This window comes from Chenopodium quinoa, unplaced genomic scaffold (assembly GCF_001683475.1).
Source record: "Chenopodium quinoa cultivar QQ74 unplaced genomic scaffold, ASM168347v1, whole genome shotgun sequence".
NCBI lineage: Eukaryota > Viridiplantae > Streptophyta > Magnoliopsida > Caryophyllales > Amaranthaceae > Chenopodium > Chenopodium quinoa.
In genome coordinates, this window is record NW_018745659.1 from 418,425 (window position 1) to 440,377 (window position 21,953).

At 36.1% G+C, this 21,953-nt stretch overlaps 1 protein-coding gene across 1 annotated transcript; it reads left to right on the plus strand.

Annotated features, from left to right (window-relative positions):
* Positions 1–1,245: 1,245 nt before the first annotated feature.
* LOC110717145 (protein root UVB sensitive 6-like) lies at positions 1,246–17,519 on the plus strand. Its single transcript, XM_021895784.1, has 13 exons — positions 1,246–1,866; positions 2,704–2,802; positions 4,352–4,465; positions 5,645–5,716; positions 5,801–5,911; positions 6,458–6,577; positions 10,028–10,129; positions 10,220–10,292; positions 15,498–15,581; positions 15,666–15,730; positions 15,853–15,954; positions 16,045–16,227; positions 16,747–17,519. Exons 1-13 carry the CDS (start codon positions 1,504–1,506, stop codon positions 16,804–16,806), a joined length of 1,548 nt encoding a protein of 515 aa, XP_021751476.1. The 5' UTR covers positions 1,246–1,503; the 3' UTR covers positions 16,807–17,519.
* The last annotated feature ends 4,434 nt before the right edge of the window (positions 17,520–21,953 follow it).

Genomic DNA, 21,953 nt, shown 5'->3' on the forward strand with positions numbered 1-21,953 from the left:
TACTTTGTTGGGTACATATAGACACCATTTCTACATATATCTCAGTGGGAACACCCTTCATTGTAACAACGCTCCTCAAAGCTTTCAAATGTTTATTCGTAGAAACAGGTAACACTTGAACCCCATTGTCGGTCTCAAACCTCATTTTAATATTTAGTTTAATATTCCTTGGGTTTGAACCAATACTACTATGAACCTCGTTCATCAAATCATTGAAAGTCTTGTTCGGTTCAAGTGTTAGTGGTTCCATATTTCCTCCACTATACTTGACACGGGGTCCATCGAACAAAATTTCACCTCCCCACCGGCATAACAAAACTACATTTTGTGCAGCCATATTCTACATAACAACCAAAACACATTACACTTAAAGGCACTAAATCATCCCTAAATCGCCATAATTTAACAACAATATAAATACTTTTCAAATTAACACAGCTTAGAAGCCCTAAATCAACTTTAATAAACAACAATGTAGGTTATCACAATCACTCAAAAACCAACAATTATCACCCATTATCAACAATTATCAACATTATCAACAATTATCTACACTAACAATTCAACATTTTCAATAATTTTCTACACTAACAATTCAACAATTCAACAATACCAACAATTATCAACACTAACAATTCAACATTATTAAGATTTTAACCACAATTCCAAAAACAAAAAAACTATTAAATAAACCCTACATTTTAAAAACCAAAGAAAGAGAGGACAAGTACCAAAATCGGGGTGATGTGAGGCTACTCGGGGCTGTCGGTGGATGGTGGTTGGCAGGCGGTGGTCGGAGGGTGGCGGCGGTGGTTGGGGGGATTCGGGTTGCTTCACAGAGCTTGAGTGAGAGAGAGATTGGGTTAGGGGATTGAAATGAGGGAATGTAAGGAAGAACAATGGAATGAGAGGAAGAAGACGCTGCTTCTGTTCAGCGATAAAAACGTTGACTGAGGCAGCGTTTCATTAAATAGGTAAAACGCTGCCTCAGACAGCGTTTGACCTTATTTTAATTTTTTTTTCACATTTCCAGCTTAACAGGTTACGAATTTTTTTTTTTTTAAAAAAGTCAAAAAGGTAAAACGCTGTCTCAGACAACATTTTACAAATTGAATTTTTTTAAAAAAAATCAGGGCATTCGGACATCGTTTTACCCTGGAAGCTTAGTTTGGTAAATTATTTTGTCACGTAATCAATTTGCAAAATTCTTATAAAATTAGACTCATTTTGGGGAAAAATCCATTAATAAGCCCAAAAAAATAAAAAATGAACACTTGCCCATCCCCTGAACTAAAAAAAAGCCTGCAACGTAGAAAAAGAAGTTTCCATGATTTCCAAAAGTGGCCCTAATCTCACGTGTCTTTCAATGTCGTTAAGAATTTCGGTAGGGTCAGCCACCTACACACCCACAAACACTCCTCCCTTTCATTCATAACTCCCACACCCTTCATTTTTCCCTTCCTCTTAATTCCCTATTTTCTCTCTCCTACCTCGAACTTGTCGATGGCGCCTCTCAACCTTCGACAATCATCATCACCTGCGCAAACCCTTTCCTCTTCGTCGCAAGATGCGCGTCTTCTCGTCAGGGAAACCATTCGAATCAGCGCCAGTTTAGCCTTTGCTCCTTCGTCGCCTGCCAATTCTCCGCCTGCTATTCCTCCCACTCTTCCTGCTGCTTTGGAGAGCAAGAATTTGAGGCTAGGCCTTGTTGAAGATGAATACATTGATTCTAATTTGAGGTTGATTTGTTGCGAAGAGATCGATGGTCGTCGTTGGAAATATGTTGCTGAGAATGATCCCTTCGGAAATTTTAAAAAGGGCTCTATTCGTTCTGTTTCTTTGCAGACTCCTCTTTCTCCCACTGATGTACGGTTTCATCTCATTTACATATTATTATTATTATTATTTTGATATTGTAAATTTGTGTTTTTTTTAGGTGTAGGCTGTAATTTTGGGTATGGTCAATGGAAATTATTATTGACAAAATAGCTGAGTCTGACCCTTAAACACGTACCTATGATAAATATGAGTACTCGAGGCCGAGTAATATAGTTGGTCATTTGTTTCTTTTTGTTAAATTTTGTTACCATTGTTTTCTTAGTTTATTAGTGATTGTTAGATGATTATTAGTATGTAATATGATTCCCTATGAAATGTCTGATGATTTTGATTTAATGTAGATAGTTTCGGGCTTCCAAGTTGTTTTCTTCTGATTGATTTTATAGTTTCGTTTCTCGGCAAGAGAAAATGAAATATCAATATTTTCATTTATATTTTTTTTTTGTTTGATTGATAATTGTTAATTTGTTTTTCTTCTTGGTCATCCTTGCTTTATTCTGTAACTTCTTATTTGGGAAATTGAATTTGTTCCGAACCTAACTGCTTGGAATTTTATGTGTTTGAATCCATTCCATGTATCATCCTATTTATTTATTATTCAAGGTTAATCATGAGGCATTTAATTTTGGGTTATGACAATTGAATATTTTTTGCTAATGACTTGTGTAACAAAAGCTGCAATAAGTTTCATACTGAGTAGAGAACCGAACTGGAGGTTTTGTATTTTGATGAGCAGGAATTTCTTAACTCAAGGCTGCATTGGAAAATTTTCTCTTATTGCTTCAAAGAGTTTTGTATTTTGATTGATTGCATTTGGTGAATTGATGTTACAATTTGTGAATTTTTTTGTTTTTTTGGGTGCAGGAATTAGTGTCATTTATACGATCCTATGTTGTTCCTGAAGGCTTTCCTGACAGTGTCTCACCTTCATACGTTCCATACATGACATGGAGGGCACTAAAGGTATTTGGAATTTGCAAAGTTGAAAGTTTTTCTACATTGTAGATTGAATTTTGGAGACCTTATTTTCTGTGTTAGAGAGGGTTTTCATTTCTCGATATTGAGGTTTTGCCTGCCAAATCAACTCTTATTTCAAAATCTGTTCTAAGACTTCTGCATATTCTACTTCTACAAAGTTTAATTTTCTTCACTGATCTCACACTAACGGCATAAGGAGCATAGAAATTAAAAAGCTTGTCAAGGAAATAGCCAGCTTTTTTTTTTTCCTTATAAAAAATATATATTAAATATAAGGAAAAATGAAAACTAATAATCCTACCTTTAGCTTGTCTGGTCAAAACAATCCCACCTTTTCGAAATCTGGAAACAATCCCACCCTTGACCTCCATCTGCTCAAAATGAGCCATTTACCGGTTTGTCAAATTAGTAACCCGTTTAAGAAGGTGACTTAACATGTTTCACCTTCTTATTGGCAAAAAAAGGATATTAAAAAAAAATAATAATAAAAAACCCCTTGCCCTTCCCGATCCCTTCCCTTGCCGGACCGACCCACCCCCGGTCGACCCACCTCCCCTTGCCGGAGCCAACTCCATCACCTTTCCGCAATTACCATTCCTTGATTCTCTCCCCTGTCAAAATCTCCCGGTTTCCCCGTTGATGGGGTGGTCGCATGATCGAGGTAAGGGGTTTCGAGTTGAATGGAGTGGTCGGACTTGAGTGAAGTCTCCGATTCAGGTGGGTTTAGGACTAGGGGTTAGGCGGTATTTTGGGGTGGGGTTTTGGTTGGTTTTCGACCTCGATCTTGGAGTTTTGGATGGCTAGGTTGGTTGTGTTTAAGGGGCAGATTTCGTGGGTGATTAGGGTAGTCGGGTTTCAGGGTGGATGGTCAGGGTTTCAGGTTGGTTGGGGTGGTCGACGTTTCAAGGTGGCTGGGGTGGTTGGTGTTAGGGGGTTTTGGGGGTGGTCGGGTTGCTGGGGTCGTGGTTAGTTGTGGTGGGGTGGTTGAGGTTAGGAGAGAGAAAGAAGGTGGTGGAGTTAGGTGGTGATATGGTGGTGCTTATGGAAGGGTGGTGGTGGTTATGGTGGGTAGCTAAGGTGGGAGATGTGAGATTGAAAAAAAAAAATAAAGTAAAAAAAAAAAAAAAAATTAACCTATTAAACAGTTGTAGGTTAAAAGGCTCGTTTTGAGCAGATGGGGGTCAAAGGTGGGATTGTTTTTAGATTTCGAAAAGGTGGGATTGTTTTGAGCAGAAAAGATAAAGGTGGGATTATTAGTTTCCATTTTTCCTAAATAAAATGGGTCACCTCCTTGTTCATATCTTGCCTTAAGCCCCTTCCTTATACACTGGAAACTTTACCATTAAAAATCCCCACTTTATGATGGTTAATGGACCAGCTCATAATGATTTCTCCATTTGAGGGCTTGAGGTGTGATCTTGCTATCTCTGTTGGCAAGCTGTACAGCCTGTACTATTGTTTAATTTAATTGTGACATTAGAGATGCATTATGGGAACCATTTGTATGTCACTAAACTTGTAGTATTTTCTGTAGCATTTCTTTGGTGGAGCTATGGGTGTCTTTACAACACAAACACTGTTGACTTCTGTTGGAGTATCTAGAAGCAGAGCTACTCCTGGTGCTGTTGCTATCAATTGGATCCTTAAGGTAATTTAAACAATTAAATTGAGTTTGAAGTGTTGAATGCTTTGTATTATAATTTATACATATGTATTCTTCCCTATATAGTCTGCCAAAAGCTTTATTTTTACTTGAGTTTATGCTATATATTTGTTTCATTCATCTATTAAGAGTAATTTATTGAGGGCTTCTATTTCGTTTCATTGTACTTATAATCTACCAATATGTCTTTTCGTGGGCATAATTCTATTGCTGAAGTGCACATTCTCTGCTCAGTATATTTACATGCAAGGTATAGATACTGTGCCAAGAATATCATTCTGAATGTCCCAGCCTGGAGGTCTTATCTTTTAAGGCAAACTTTTAGAAATGGGCTGTATAAGAACAAACATTTTTACAGAATCTAGTATAGGAAATAGTGTATTCTTCTGGCTGTTCTGTTTCAAAATCAATAGATTTGTCATGCATGACCCTTTGGTTGGGAGAGATTTGCTTATTTATGTTAATATGTTGGACTCTATAATCTTAGTAATTCGCAATTAATTACTCTGTTTTTATTATCGAATTTGATTGACAAAGGCCAAGAAATAAGCATATATAATCTGAGAGGCAAGTGCCTCTAGTATGAGCACCCTCATCATTGTTAGTCTTGTAGATGTGTGGTTGAAAAAAAAAGTTCTCTTTAATTTTGGCTATATTTAGTTCACCTTATTTTTGCACATCAGACTTGATCTGAAAATATTTTTCTGATTTGATATGTTTTGAAATTATGTTTTTGATTGCCTGATTCAACTAAACTTTGACTTGATATGTACGCTAATCCATAAGGAAGACAATGTATCAAATGAGGTCTTATTAGATTTGTATTAATGTGCCTTTTCCAATTATGTAATTATCATGATTCTTTTCATTACAAAACTATTATGTTCAGCGATAAAAATTTGCTAAAAAAGAAAAAAAAAAAAAAGATAAGGTAATAAATTTTACTAATTTGAACTTGTGATCTAATCTGAAATAAGTAATATTGTATTAAAATAGGATGAATAAACAGAGCCAACTACCTATTACTTTGAAGTAACTCGGCCTTTTGTAGTTTATACAAGTTTGTAGTTCCTTGTGAATTTGGGACATTAATCTTGAAATATTTTTCTATAATTTTTTTAAGAGAATCACAGGGGTCTTTATTGATACAATTGTAATGTGTAGGATGGTGCTGGCCGGGTTGGAAAAATGCTCTTTGCTCGACAAGGAAAGAAATTTGACTATGATTTGAAGCAAGTAGGTATCTCTCCCTTTTCCGTCTGTTTTGTGTGTAATTGTGACAATATTCTTTGCTTTCATGTGATCAATTAATTCTTTCAGCTTAGATTCTCTGGTGATCTATTGATGGAATTGGGAGCTGGGATAGAGCTGGCAACTGCTGCAATGCCAAATTTGTTTCTGCCTTTGGCTTGTGCTGCCAATGTAGCTAAGGTTAGATTAGATACTCAGGATACACTTGCTACTTTGTTCTTCTACAAAAAAATAACTTGTGAATTGGCTGAATTGGATTTGTAGTCTATTATTGCATAGATGTCTGTCTTCACGCATATAATTGCACTTTTGTACATGCAGATTGATTGTTATGAGTCGTTAGTGAAGCAAATTAGTTATTTTTTATCTAACTTTGCTGGCTAAACTTGAACCTTTCAATCTTGTGCAGTTTATAACATGTTTGATTTACTGTTAGGGATACAATTGAAAATTGATAGAGCTACTTTGATTATTTCCTCTGTTTAGTTCTCATAGCTGCAATCATGCAATTTGTGCTGATAGTGCAAGGAGTCTAGATTGTCTAGTTTGCACATTGAACCTGTTGGTGCTTGTTAAACATAGTGAATAATTATCTGAGCCAATACTTCTTTGTTTGGCTACTCTGCATTACTTTTCTCTTATTTGTCTTGATGGAGGCCATTTGTATGCCTGTTATTTCTTTCTATGCCATGGCTAATCTTTTTAATCTGCTTGTCTGCCTGACAGAATGTTGGTGCTGTTACTTCAACATCTACTCGTACTCCAATTTACAAAGCATTTGCTAAGGGTGAGAATATTGGAGATGTTACTGCTAAAGGCGAATGTGTTGGCAACATTGCAGATCTGGTATGCTTTGTGCTGTGGTTCTTTTTAATGCTTCTCGCTCTTTATTAATCAGAAGAATGGGAATATGCTCCAGTTGGTCCTTTTTAGAGATATGAATGCGAAATTTATCTTTGTCGTAATGCCTGCAGTTTGTTACTTATGCTATTCTTTGATATCTTTTTGTTTTGCTTTAAGATTTCAATTTGTTTTATAAAATTACAGCATACACTAGCTCATGTTGTGCAAATTGATCTATTATATTCTCCTGTATCAAGCGTCGGATAAACCTCTTTGAATAACTCTATGAGCTTTATCGTATTTTACAAAGAGATTATGTTCAACTCAGGGGAGCAGCAACATTCTATAAAATTCCATGTAGATAGAAACCTGATATAGTGTCTCAAATATACTTAAAAATTAGCAGCTATGAAAAGTCTTGCTGCATGAGCCTAAAAGTGGAGCCATGAGAATTTTATGTGGACAAAATTATTGGATAATTAATGTTCAAGTTATTATGTAACTATTAACACCATACAACTAAAGGAACAACATACGGTGCATGCATCGGAAAAAAGCGCATAAGCGCACACCTTTTGTAGCTTGTGCCTGCGCCTTAGGCGCGCTTGTGACGAAAGTGGAGAAAAAGAAGGGGGGAGGTAGTAGGGGTGTTAGTGGTGGTGGTGAAGTAGGAAGGAGAGGAGAGAGAAAAGGAACGGGTTTTTCGACTATGGGTGCCATTTCAGTTTGTTGAAGGTGAGTTTACATTGAAAGAAAATTATGGTTTGAACTTGATGAGAAAGATAAAGAGTTTGATTAGGAGCATATTAGGAAAATCAATGGGTCGTTTAAGTAAGGCGATGAATGACACCACCATAAAGTAAGGGTGCTATATATATTAAACATGCAAAAGTTTTACCTTATATCGTGGCTTAAGGCATGGAGAAGGATGTCTTTGGACTATGAAGCCTAGAGTATTGCGTTATTTTGAAGGCTTATTAATGTAAACAACTTGTTTTGATACAAGTTTGGGAACAGAAGGAAGGGTAGGGAGAAGAGGGGAGAGAAAAGAAGTAGAAAATTATCTCCGTTGTTTGGAATTATCTCTGTTGTTCTGCTCCTTTGCTATTCATTGCAAGATCTTTTGTTGCCTCCACACAATCACCAACCTCAACTTATATTACTCTCCACCTTTAGTAACATCTAAGATCCTTAGCCTTCGCATACTTTCCACCTTTAGTAACATCTAAGACCCTTAGCCTTCGCCACCCCACAACTTACTTCTATCTTTTCCTCAAAGATATTCACCCCTTTGCCATAAATACATAGTTGTTAATTTTAAAAACATGATTGAAGGTGGTGGTGAGTTTAAAATCTCTAATTTTAGGATAGAGAAAATTATATATTCCAAATATCAATCTTGAGATATACGTGTCTTAAGTTATGAAACTTTAAATTCCCCCTCTCCCCCCCCCCCAAAAAAAAAAAGTTGTGCAACAATGTTTGCGTAAAGTTTTCAAAAGAGGCTTTAACAATCCACCAACAACCTTAAGCACCAATTTCCATTTTGCTCCGGTTGCAATTCCCTCTTATTGCCATCCGTCCCACGACTTCCGAGCCCATCCTTACCTAGCAAAGAAGAAGGAAAGTGGGATAAGAGAGAAGAATGCGTGTGAAGGAAGATCAACCTTGTTTGAGAAAGATGATTTCTATAATGGAGCTTTACACTATGTTTGGATTGAAGGAAATGGAGGAAAAGGAAGGGAAGGAAAGGAAAATGAAGGGATAAATTATCTTTCATTTGGATAACAAATGAGGAAAGAAGGAAATTAGAGGGGAGAGGAATGGAGGGGTTAAGTTGTAAGAAATTAATCCAAACACACTGTTAAAGTTTGGTCATGGAGGGGGGAGAGAATGAAAAAGCCTACAAGGTTTAATTTTTAAGATTGAATAAGGAGGAATATGTGATGCTTGTTTAAAGATTTAGAGTCGTCTAAGTTAAGCCCTAGATCTCTATAAATTGACGGTTATCTTCAAATGAAAATGAAACTTACGGTATCCTTGACTTGCAAAGCACATGCAAGAAGCCTATAAATCTAGGTATGCATCTCCGTGCAAAGGTGTCTCCAATTTTGAGCCCTATCTCTTGGATATGTATCAGTACAGCCTTCGGAGCAAAATCAGCCTTTGAAGTTTGAGAAAGAACGATTTAGATAATGGAGCTTTTTAACTTTGAGTAAGGGGATTCAGTAAAAAGAAAAGTCTGATGTGTGTTTGAATTTTATAATTATTAAAGTTATTCCTTGCTCTATTTAAAATTGAACTTCAATTAAAAGTGAAACTAACACTATCCTTGGCTTGCAATTTTGCAAAGCACATGCAAGATGCCTATAAAATTAAGGTATGCATGTCCCTAGTGTCTGAAATTTTGAGCCCTAACATATCTCTTGGATATGTAATTATGTATCAGTTCAACCATACCTGTGGCTGAATAACATTAAAGTTTCAGCTATGGTAGAAGACAAAGATAACTTTGCATTCTGCATCCTTCAAGCAGTATGCCTGTGGTAACAACATGAGCCAGCTGTCTTTATCTCATGGGGGAGGCAATGCTCTAGAGTAGACTAACTTCACATAAGGATTCTATCTTTTCTTTCTCCTCTTCAACTAATATGAAAGATTTGTTCCCTTGTGCCGATCATGCTCTTTTTTTTTTTCTTTTTTTTTTTAATGAAAAAGTCAATTTAGGAACTAATTGGCTCACAGAAAAGAAAAGAAAAAGAACAATAAAGGGAAATAAAAATAAAAAATAAAAACATATACAAGAACATAAAATAAGATAAAGGAAAAGAAACAAGAAAGAGAAGTGAATACTTGTGTTTAATTTGAGTGGAAAAAAAATGATTGTTTTCTTATATTATGTTTGGTAATATAAATATAAAAACAAAAATACAATTGCCTTTCTCCAATTTTATCTACCTCAAATTCATTCACAACCTAGCTGCTCTCTACATTGTCTCCCCCATGGTCTCACCAAAAGTCACTCAACCCACCCATCATCTTTACTTATTTTCTCCCTAGCTTCTCATCCACCCAACCTTTTCTCTTATGCCCACTACCACTGATTGTTTCATTCTTTGTGGTCCATTGTAACCATTGCCATATCCTAATCGACAACCTCGACACAATCCAATTTTAGCAAGAACATGAAGCTGGTATTCTCTCATAGACTTTTTACGCCAATCATGTGTTTAGTTTATTGCAGTATGCTCTTGAGAACAAGGGTTTGGATAGTTCTCTTAAAGATCTCTTAACTTTTGAAATTCTCACTCAATGAGCATAGATGTAGATTTGATTGCAATACATTTGTGTTATTGTATTTATGAATGGTGTATGCCACTTTCTTTTTTTGTTTTTGCTATTGCACAAATCTTCTTATTGTTAGTTGATGATAAACAAATGATTGCTATGCAGTTGGGAACTGGACTGAGCATCATGCTTTCGAAAAGGAACCCATCTTTGGTTACAACATTTGCCTTTCTTTCATGTGGTTATGTTCTGAGTTCTTATCAAGAGGTTTGGTGGCTTTCCTAGCTCATTTTTGTCCTTCTGTCTCGTAAATTAGAATTTAAATGTGCTCACAGTATAATTTTGGCTTTCTAACAGGTGAAGTCTGTTGTACTACACACGCTGAACAGGGCAAGATTTACTGTGGCAGTGGATTCTTTCCTTAAAACTGGTATGAATTAGTCATGCTGTTTTGTTTTTATAATTTGGTTCAAGTATGTACTTTGTATTACTCAAAAAACTTGTTCAACCTAATCACTACCAAGTTCCATCAAACCTCCTAGTAAGGTCCCACTGGCACAAGAGAGAGAAAATGCAGCTCCATAATTAACTGTTATGACTATGCATTATTGCATTAGAATGTACAACCAGCAATTATCACTATCTGTAATCACGAATCTTTCACTTTTTCCAAGTATGATTATAGTGGGAACTTACGCAAATACGGCCGGAAGATGTCGTTCATTAAAGATTGGAAGGTAGCCGGGGCGTTAGTTTGCCAAAAAGGCATCACGAGAAACTTGTAATGACCCTCGTGAGTCTGAAAGGCAGTCCTGTGAGTGTCTTTGGGTTTGACTCGAATTTGGTGATACCCCGATTTAAGATCAAGCTTGGAAAAAATTCTTGCACCATGTAACTCGTCAAGGAGTTCATTAATCACCGGGAATTGGGTACTTGTCCTTTACTGTCTCCTTGTTAAGTGCTCGGTAGTAGACACAAAATCGCCACGATCAATCCTTCTTGACTAACAACACCGGACTAGAAAACGGACTAGTAGAAGGGACGATGATGCCGACTTTCAACATCTCCTTAATAAGCCGCTCGATCTCATCTTTCTGAATTTGGGGGTATCGATACGACCTAACGCTTATGGGGTTGCTCCCCTCTTTGAGGGTTATTGCGTGCTCATCGCCACGTTGGGGTGGCATCTCCCTGTCATGTCAAACATGCTGCCATACTCCTTCAAAATAGGTGGAGCTACTATCGCTCGACTTCTTCCCCTTCCATCTGATTTATCTCCACCAACACCCCACTTCCTTCTTTACTGATGGTGCGAATCATAGCTTTCAAAGAAATTTGGGATTTTTCCAAGCTGGGTACCCACCAGTGTCACCAGTGGCTATAGCAAATCGCATTATGTGAGTTCACCAATTTGTAGTGCCTGATCCTAACTTCTCGAGCCACTGAACTCCCAAAATTAACTCGGCATTTCCCAAACTCATGGGCAAGAAATCATCCAGTATCGTCACCTCTTCCGCCAATCTCACCCTCACCCCTCCGCATACTCCCCGGCCTCGCACCATGTCACCGTTACCCAACGATACTCCAAACTCGCCTCCCTCAACCATTTTTGCTCCTCCACGACCGCGGTGGAGATGAAATTGTGAGTCGCCCCGGGATCAACCATCACAACCACCCTCTCCCTGCACCACCCCTCGAAGTTTCATCGTTTTCGGGTTTGGAATACCCACTATGGAGCATAGAGAAACTCCCCGTGACTCAAAATCCACCAACTCGTCTTCGGCAGAATCGCCCCCAATTTTGCCTTCCTCCTCTTCGCCGCCGCTTCCAGCCACCATGAGGACACTCATCTCCTTCTTTTTGCACCGGTATCCCACCCCCCACCGTTTATCGCACCGAAAACAGAGCCCCTTTGTTCTCCTTTCCAGGTATTTCGATTCGATAATGGTATCATTCGAATTTTTTTGGGTTGAGTTGCTCGTATTTTTAGCCATATTGACTGAGGTTTGTGATTCAGTTGGCTTGGACCAACTTTTGGACAGTCCACTTTGGTTGGCAAGCCGTAAGTGCTTATTAGCCTAGGCCCATTTCCTTTGCTAGGGCTTGTTGGAAGTGATTTGGGTTGGCCCAAACCGTGAGTCCGAATATCCCTTTATTTCCTAGCCGAACCCAATTTTTTTCTTCAATTCGACCTGCCATCTCCATAGCCCGCTCTGGATTGGGTGGGTTTAGGAGCCTCAACTCCGTTTTAATTTCGCTCCTCAAACCGTTGATAAATTGACCCATCATTTGGCTCAGAGGTATATCTTCAAGTGGTGCGGCCAACATGATGTAACGGCGACAGTATTCCTGCACGGTTCTTTCTTGAACTACCGCCAGCCTCGTGCAATGTGCTGAAGTGGGATGGTCGATTCATTGAGCACCCAGATCCATCCACCCCCTTAGCGATCGCCGCTTTTGCTCCCATTGGTACCACTTCAACGCCATCCCATCCATCACCACATCCGCCGCCTCCATCTTCTCCCTCTCTATCAATTGGTAAAATTCAAAATATATATCAGCCCTCATAATCCAGTTATCGAGGTCTACGCCTTCGAAAACCGGCATTTCCAACTTCCGGTGTTTCCAATGGCCTCCGCTACCGCTGTCGCCACCTCCATCATGTTCCCTTGGCCAGCCTCCGCTGCGCCAGCCACCGTTGTCTGGCGGAGTCGGTTCTTCAAAATTCCTCCATCCAACCAGACTTGGCACCCTCTCCTCTTCGTTGTACCAGCGGAGGAGTACGCGGTTGTTGTGGTTGAGTCCATTTCACGGCTTTCAACTCATCCCGCAACTTGTCAATTTTTCCCCGATCTACAATGGCTTGTGTTTTCATGTTGACACGAAAACGATCCATACGGACCTTCCACTTGGTGGTGGTGGTTGCCATTACCTCTTCTATTTTTTTTCTCTCCTCCTCCGTGGCTGCCTTAACAGCCGCTTCTACCACTCGAGTGAGCGAGTCCTCTTGGGTGTTCAGTTTCCCATCAATGGCTGCAATTTGGCCTTCCAGACCCGTGAGCCTTTCCTCCACGGTGTCCAGCCTTTGCGTGGTGTTCGATACCATGATCGTGGCTGCTTTGATACCAAGTTTGCTAAGGACTGATTTTCTGGTTTGGTGTTTTGTAAAATAATTGAACAATGAGATTGAAGGAAGGTTGGAAGTTTGATTGAATATGAGTCAAATGTTACAAGATAAGTAATAGCTTGAGGCTATTAGTCTCTAAGAGTAACTTTAGGCTACTAAGCTCATACAAAAGTCTAATTCATCAAAAGCATACCCTTCCCATTGTCTTCCCCTTCCCTATATATTACAACTTACTACATGGAGAGTTGACCACAAAAGTCAGTCACTCTTTTCATTATACTATTTGTCTTTTACTAATAAAAGTTAAACATTAGAAAATGAAAGTTAAAACATTAGAACTTCAAGCTGTCTTGTTACTTCTTAAGGATGCTTCACAATTCACATGTCTTCCTTGGTTGTTGTTGTCCTGCTGCCTCTTGTTCCTCCTAGTGTAGGTTCGGATTGCTGGTACAAGTGGGCTTGGGCCACTTGGGTCCATTTCAATACCTTTTTGAATTTTTCTACTGCTGCTTCTCTTTTGAATACGCCTCACAAACCCCAGAATACATTGCTTTACTTGACATGCCAGTCCAGCTTTTCAGCTCCAGTCAGCTCTTCAGACATCTCATCACTCCTGCCACAAACCAGACACACCTTGTCCACAGAGTCCAGTCTTGAACTACTTTCATTTGTAGCCTTTGTTGGACAAGCATCCAACTAATTATTCTGTGCTTTTGTTATAGTCATCCTGTTCCATATAGCTCTATACCATTGCACCAGAATTGTTTTATTAGCTTCCTGTAGACATCCTTAACAGAGTAAGACCTGAGTAGTCAGAAGGCATTTATATCATTGAAATCTCTCAACTGTCTCAATAGCTCTTCGATAGAACATTATTTTTTTCCAGCTCCATCCACTTTCAGGCTTGGGACGGTACTATCACTCGTCATGATCCTTATGTAGATGGCATTGACCCATCAAAAATCACATTGAATCTTGCTTGGTGGCAATGGCCTGCACATAATTTTCAAGGGCTGCAATATTCCAGGCTTGATTTTTTGTAATTCTGAGTCCACCTTTTTTTTTTTTTTTTTTGATAAGTCCAAACCTCTGACCAGGCAACATACCCAGGCTTTGAACAAAAAAGTAAGCACCTTGCCATAAGAATACAATTACAGAATCAATGTTTCTATCACATGTTTAGGAAAACAAATACCTGTGCTCAGTAAACGTGAAGCCTCATGAGCTCTAAGTTTTTATGTTGAATTGCAGCAAATTATATCTATAAGACTATAACCCTACACTCTAATCCTACCCATCAGCTAATCCACCTAGTGACCAAGCACTTAGGCCTTGTTTAGTAACAAGCTGATATCTAACATTAGCTGTTAGGTTATTGTATCAGCTGTTTTTGACTTTCTGATTGTGTTTGGTAAATGTTGGTTAGCTTATAGTATCTTAGTGTGTAAAATGACCCATAATGACATCAACATAATTTGTTTTTGAATTGTTTAGCTTATTTTATTTTATTATCTATTATTTTTATTTTTTTGTTATTGATATAGACTTGTATGGAAATATATTAGTCTGATGATATGTATTGATAAAATTATGTACCACATTCATTTATATTTTATCATTCATATTTTAAAAATAAGAAATCACTTTTTTCAGTGAATAAAAGGGGACATATTTAAGATTAACTCGTTAAATTCTTACTCCGTATATAAAAGGAAGAAATAAAAAATGTCATTCCCTATCATTCACTTCCTTGAGATTTTTTAACCACATACTTTCCTAAGCATGTATATTCTCTCTCCAAAAGAAAAAGTAACTTTTTCTTTTCCGTTTCTCATTTTTTGTAATTCTAAATTATGTACCACATTCATTTATACCTATCCTCTTAAATTTTTAGACCTCTTGGTTATTCTCATGCATGCAAAAAGAATTTGAAAATTATGATTTTTAGTTGTTCTTATAGTATAATTTAGAATTAATTAATTAATTAACTTTCATCTTTTAGGATAAGTTCTCCCCTTTTCTTGATGAATGTATGTATACAATGGTGTAGGTTGAACTTGTTGCTATGGAATTTCATTTGATGTAAAATATTTATGGATTTTTTTGGGGCTGTTAAGGAAATTTCTTTTTCTAATCTTGAAGTATGGATCCAATGGAGGAACAAGATAGATATTTGGATAAACGTGTAATTTTCACCTCAAACCTCCAAATCTCGTTTCAAAACGCTGCTAAAATAAGCTTTTTGGGACCAAACAACTGCTTGCAAAATGATGCTAACCAAATACTAAAATGAGCTGTTTGACTGCTCAAACCACTAATTTTGGCATAACCTCTACTTTTTACCCAAAACACTTCTAACCAAACAGGTCCTTAATGGTTTTCCTGGAAGCATACTTTTGGGATGTTTTATGTATTGTTATGCTAAACTGCAGTTTTTCGATGGTATATCCTTTACTTTATCAAGCAATGGTACAATATTATTTCTAATCATGTATTATGTTCCTGTAGGGCGTGTTCCTTCTCTGAAAGAAGGAAATTTAAAGGAAAGTGTTTTTTCATTTCCATGGGTACATGATAGCTCCGTTCAACTTGGTATGATGAATCTTCATAATTTATAGTTTTTGTCCCTGTAATTTTCCAACTTATGGTGGAAACTTGAGCTGTCGAATTTGACAGGCTGTAAATTCAAGGATGCATTCCAAGATCCAGGTTTATATATTGCACTAGAGCCCCTCTTTGAGGTACATATTACAAGGATCTTGGTCTTAATGCACTTTTTCTGTGTGGATGATTTGTTTAATTATTTGAACATATTAGTTTTTTCGACTTCTTTTGACCCACTTTCTCAATTACTTTTGTGTAGAGGGAGAGATATGTGGTGACCTACAATCCTGTAAAGAACAAAGTATGTGCATTGCTCAAGGATCAGGCAAAGCCTGAAGACATCTTAAAAGCCGCATTCCATGTAAGTGACTCTGAGGGTTTCTTTATTGTTGCATTTCTTCGTCCCTCTAGGTATACCTGAAACTAATCTTCTGTAGTTTCACCTCTGCAGGGTTATGTACTTAATTATTCTATTCGATCATCAGTAAAAAAGCAGAGTGCTTCTGGGAAGAATCGTGGGCATGATTACTTAGGCACTATAGCCATGCCTGGAAACATTGAGTCTCTTGTGGCTGAATCCTGCAAGATGGTTTCATCTACATATGGCCTGTTCAAATATAAAGCTGCTGAACAGGTAACTTGGAAGGAAACTTTGTCTTAATATATTGTGTTATCTGTTTCTATTACTTTTATTGGATTAAGAGCATTTATTACATTTATATGTTGTTGAGCACTTATATTTCTCTTGCTTTTACTTCTGACTTCTGTCAAATTTTCTCTGCTGCTTCATACATGCAATTGTGCTCTAAGGATGTGTTTGGTCTCTCATGATGCGTAGTTTCATTGTAGAATCTTATATGGAACTTCTGGTTCATTTTGGTGTATGGGTGACAAAAATCTTAAAAGTTCTAGAATTTGTTTGTGTTTCCCTGATAATTTTAATTTGTGTCTCTTAGTTGGCTTTGCGTAGGATATAATTTCTTGTAAGATATTTAAAAATTTCAAATTGAAGGAAATTCAGTTTATTATTTAATAGCATCCCATAATGGCAGTGAAAAGTGATGTGTGCGTAGTGCTTGTTACTCTGTGAGTTGTTACCCCTACCCTATTTTAATTGCTTCGGACATTGATTGGTAGCTTTTATCTATGACAGGGATGGGTAATGTCCGAATCACTTCTTAATCCTGGGCGTGCCCGGTTGTGTCCAGAATAAGGTTAAACCACTTGTTTCATGTGATGGAAACTAATTGAAATCTTGGCTCGGAATAAACCTTGTCATGATAATGGATGCTTGCATGACATAAAGAAGTCCTCATTGGTCATGACCAAGGTTCAGGTAGAATCTGTTGCTGCTAACATGGTGATTGATGTTGCAACCTATATAATGGGTTGTCTTGGGGATATGGTTGTGATCTGTTGGAAGTTTGATCTTTCTGATCTAGTGGAAGTTCGTAGATTTCCACATTTCAATATTTAGATGTGAGGCCTAAAAGCAGCAATATGGTTACGAAAGCTGTTTTAGAATGTATATTTTTTAAGCTTGTCTTTCCCCCTCATTGTATCTATTGCTTAGTTTGGTAGTAATCAGCTGTGTTCGAATGTAATACACAAAGATGTTGCTGGAGGGTGGGAGGGCGCACGATTTTGACAGTGCTGAAAGTTACGACTTTTAAGGTAGACATTTTGGATTGGCTTTTCTTTTTAAGGAGAATGGTGATACATGTTTGTCTACTTCCAACATGAAGCAATTGTAAAGAACGATCAAGATGGAAAATGGGAATAACGGGAATAAGGAATGTAAGCTATTTTAATATTTATACAACCAATTTTTGATTCCTGTTCTGTTGCTTTCAGTCCAGTCTATATACTTTGGTAAGGATAATGGAGTTTATCAATTTGTTTACAGCCCTTTGATTGGTAGGCATTGAAAATACAGTGAATTAGTTTGGGTTCTCTTTAAAGATGCAGTTTTATCTTCCATGGATATAAATTTGTCTCAAGTGTAAAGTAAAGTAATTCCAATACAATGCAAATTTAATAAATCCTCGTTCGGCTAAAAATTAGAGCATTTCTACAGTAAGTTTATTGTGAAATAAGCTTTCATTGTCACATAGGATTTTAAGCTAATTCTCTTTGTAGCTATATTGTGCCTAAATGGTTAGTTAATGGCTTGCTATTTTAATAATCTTAACCTTTTCGATTTGCTTTAAAAATTTGATTATATTATTAAATTATTTCTAAAAGTTTGGAAACTATCTTCTCAAGGAAATTAGCTTTATATTTGCCAAGCTGATTGTATTTTTTAGCTTCAATGGTCTATCTAATAGTTAGAAGCTTTTGAAAATAGTAAGCAAGTCCCTAACTACAACCATTAGAGTTGCTATTAGGTGTATTTTATTATATTTTTTTTTATTTTTGTTTAGACCCAATTATTATTATTTTATTTATTTATTTATTTCTTTATTTATTTATTTTTGTTATAGCTTATCTTTTGGGTAAAATTGATAAAAATAATCTCAATTTTCATGTATTCTCTTTATATAATCCCAATTATCGATTATTTTGAAAAAATTCAAACATTGAGGTATATTCGCTTTTATTAGTCCCAAATGAATGATAACCCGATAAACAATTTTTTTTTTTTTTTTTTTTTTTTGGTTTAATATACATGGGTCAACATGCAATTAGTCTAAAATAAAATAAAATAATAAATAAAAACATTTAAAAACACCAGCCATGCCACTTCCCACCCCCACCTCCGGTAGCTCCACACTCCCACTCCCACCCCCATCACCGGAACCGCTCACTGTCACCCAACTCATCCCCATCAACGTAACTCATCAAGCAGCCTCTTGTCTTCCACCTCACGCACCAACATCAATTGCAGCAAATTTGGCACGAATTAGCAGCATCAGTAGCAACCTCTGCCGCACCCGCGACCCGGACAGCTTGAAGCTACCCTTACCCCTTGAAAATCACCACCCTCCCCTTTCCCCTATCCCTCTCCTCTTCCCTAGCCTTGAAATACTTCTTTAAGGAGGTTTTTGGGGCTGGGGAGTGGGAGGGGTGGGGTTTCACAGTTGGGCAAGGGGAAGGGGTGCGGTTTCGGGGCTAAGGAAAGAGAGGAGGTGGGTTTCGTGGCTGGGGACGGCGGTTGCTTTGGGGGTTGGGGTTGGGGGCGAGGAAATGGTGGGTTGTCGCTTACCGGAGGTGGGGTTGGGTGTTTTGGTTATTTATTGTTTTTGTCATTTGGCCTATTAATTATTAAAAGAAATCTCCCCCTGAAATTGGGATTGTTCAAGCTAAGAATAATTAACAGTTGAAATTTTACGTAAATGACTCAATATTAGAATTATTAAAACCAATTTTTTTTTTTTTTCATAAGATCATGTTTGCAAATATTATATTTATTCATTACATTTATACTACATTATTTAAATCGTGATAAAAGCACATCCGATTTCTAATTATTCAAAGAGAAGCCACACCCAAGAATTCTTGCGGCAAGTATATATGATGTGTAGTATTTGGTGGAGAATATGCATTACTTGATAGAGGATATGTACAACTTGTTAGAGGATATGTGTTATTTGATAGAGGATACATACGGTTTGTTGGGGATATATATTATTTAGAGGATACATATCAATTTATCTTTGATAGATGATAAGTACAATTTTTTAGAGGATATGTGTTATTTGGTAGTATATATGATATGTAGTGGTGGAGGATATGTGTTATTTGATAGAGGATAGATACAGTTTGTTAGAATATGTAGTATTTGGTGGAGGATATGTATTATTTGATAGAGGATATGTAAAACTTGTTGGAGAATATTTGTTATTTGATAGAGGATACGTACAGTTTATTGGGGGGATATATATTATTTGTTGGAGGATACGTACAGTTTGTTGTCATACAAAATATTGGGTGCGGTTTGCCGAACTAATAATTATTCAAAATAACAATAATGTAGTCAAAAATAAAACTTGTAAACATAACAAAATTTAAGGAGGAATCCTACAAATATGTGGAGAATAATATCTCTTGATATTATTTCTTGATATCACTGAATTATCATTTGAAATCCCTTTGATTATGTAAATATTTAGGTGTATATAATCCCTTTGATTATGTAAATATCATTTGACAACGTTTGCTTGTGTGGGCTAGGTGGATGTAGTTGGTGGAGGAATTTTAAAGGGAAGAATGTTATGTATTTGTAAATACATAACAATGATTAAAATATTCTAAAAAAATACATGGTAGAGAGAGAAAAGAGGAGAGAGATAGGAAGAGAGAGGTATGTGGTGGACCCTACCTATTTTTTGGCCAGATTGTCTCACGTGATGGGGGACCACATGCTGATTGTTCTATTGTAAGCTTAAATAGTACTATTGAATCTTCAGTGATACTATTTATGCATAAATTTAGTACAACTGAATGCATATATAGAATCACAGTATGTTCAGTGGTATTATTTGATCATCCAGTGATACAACTCCCGTATATATATGTAATTACATGAATGCCCCTTGTTATGCATTTCTACACGCATAACATTCCTCCATTACTACTTCCTTGCAGTTGGTGTGGGTCGTGAGGTTGAGAAAGAGATAGATGAGAGAGACATGAATGTAAAATGGTGGATTGATGATCAAACTCAATCAAAAAAACTAATTTTCATTTTTTTAATAAATGTATTTTTTAAAAGATAAGAAAAAAAACCTCAAAAAAATGGGTTGGCGAGCCGTGTTGGATTTTACTCACAAATTTATGGGTTTAATCGGATTTGGGGGAAATTTTTTTTTGTACAAAACCCAAAAAAACGAGTCACGTAAAAAATTGACAGGTCTTGTTACAAGCGTATATATAGCCATAAGCAAGGTAAAAATATAATAATTTGCTTATACAATATATGTACATAGGTAGATCACATGATTTTGTATGTATGAAAGCATGTACTACTTATCAAATCAAATGTAGTGACAGTGAGTACTCATTTTTTACTTCTAACACTTCAATTAAATTCTTATAAAAAAAATTGTGTACAATACTACATTATTATTTAATTTTTGTCAAATAAAAGTATTATACAATTTTATTTTTTTTTAATTTTTTTTTATTATTATTAATTTCAATTATGAAAAACTCCTACTATTGTATTATTATTTTAAGGTGCAGATGTTTTAATGTAATCATAATACTACTTGCTCTATTTTTTTCCTTGCAAAACTTTAATTTTTGCTCTATTTATATGATCTACTTTAACTATCTTAAATAAAATTAGTTGTGTAGGATTTCGTTAAATTCATCTATTAATACTGTATCAATATCAGATTTTTTTTTAGTTTTATATATAAGTAATTAAAGATAATAGTAATTGAAATAACGCATTTACAAAAGTGAAATGAGAAATATTACAAGGAAAAAAAAAACAAATATATATTAATACTAGATAAAAGACCGTGCGATGCACGGATTTTTTATACATAAATCTCAAAAAAAAAATAAAAAATACTCCTTATATTTCTTAGTTTGACTGTAAGATTTTATTTTTTTTAAATTATTTGATTCATTTTACTATTTAATAGTTTTTGACCAAAAAAAAAAAAAACAATTGCTATTGCCTATTCAATAAGTCTCAGTTTAAAGATATGTCGTTCATAGGATTATCTTTTAGGTGAAAATATAATTTTTTTTTTGTTTTTAAATAATTTAAATCTTAAATTACTATTCGTCGTTTTCTTACATTTAAAATTAAATTATCAAATCTCATTCGTCGTATTTTGCTTACGTGGCGATTGTATTACCAAAATCACATAACATTATATATTTACTAGATGAAGCTCGTGCAATGCACGGTTTGTTTGTATTTTTTCAAATAAAATATTTTAGTAATATATATTTATTTAATAAACTTTGTGACATTTGCTTGCTTACTACTTAAAATTTTTTTATTATAAAATGAATTATTAACTTTGTTTCTCATATTTAGATAAAATTCGTAATATAAAAAGATAATATTTTATTTCACAAAGTTTCATATGTGGCTGGTCACACCGTGTAGTCAAGATTATTAGGTCAGGAGTTACTTGGTTGGTCAAGGCCTCAAGGGTTACTCAATCGATCAGGGGTTACTCGGACGGTCAGGGATTACTCAATCAATTTTTTGGTGTGTCTCAGCCGGCCACACGATATGACCAGCCACACAAAAAATTAAACGCGCTGATTTTATTTTTATAATTAATATAAAATTTTTGATCTAAAGTAAATTGCAATTATTCTTTTTTTATTGGCTAAAATATAACATATTCCTATGCGACGCTATAAAATTAATCTTATGTGGCATAATCCCAA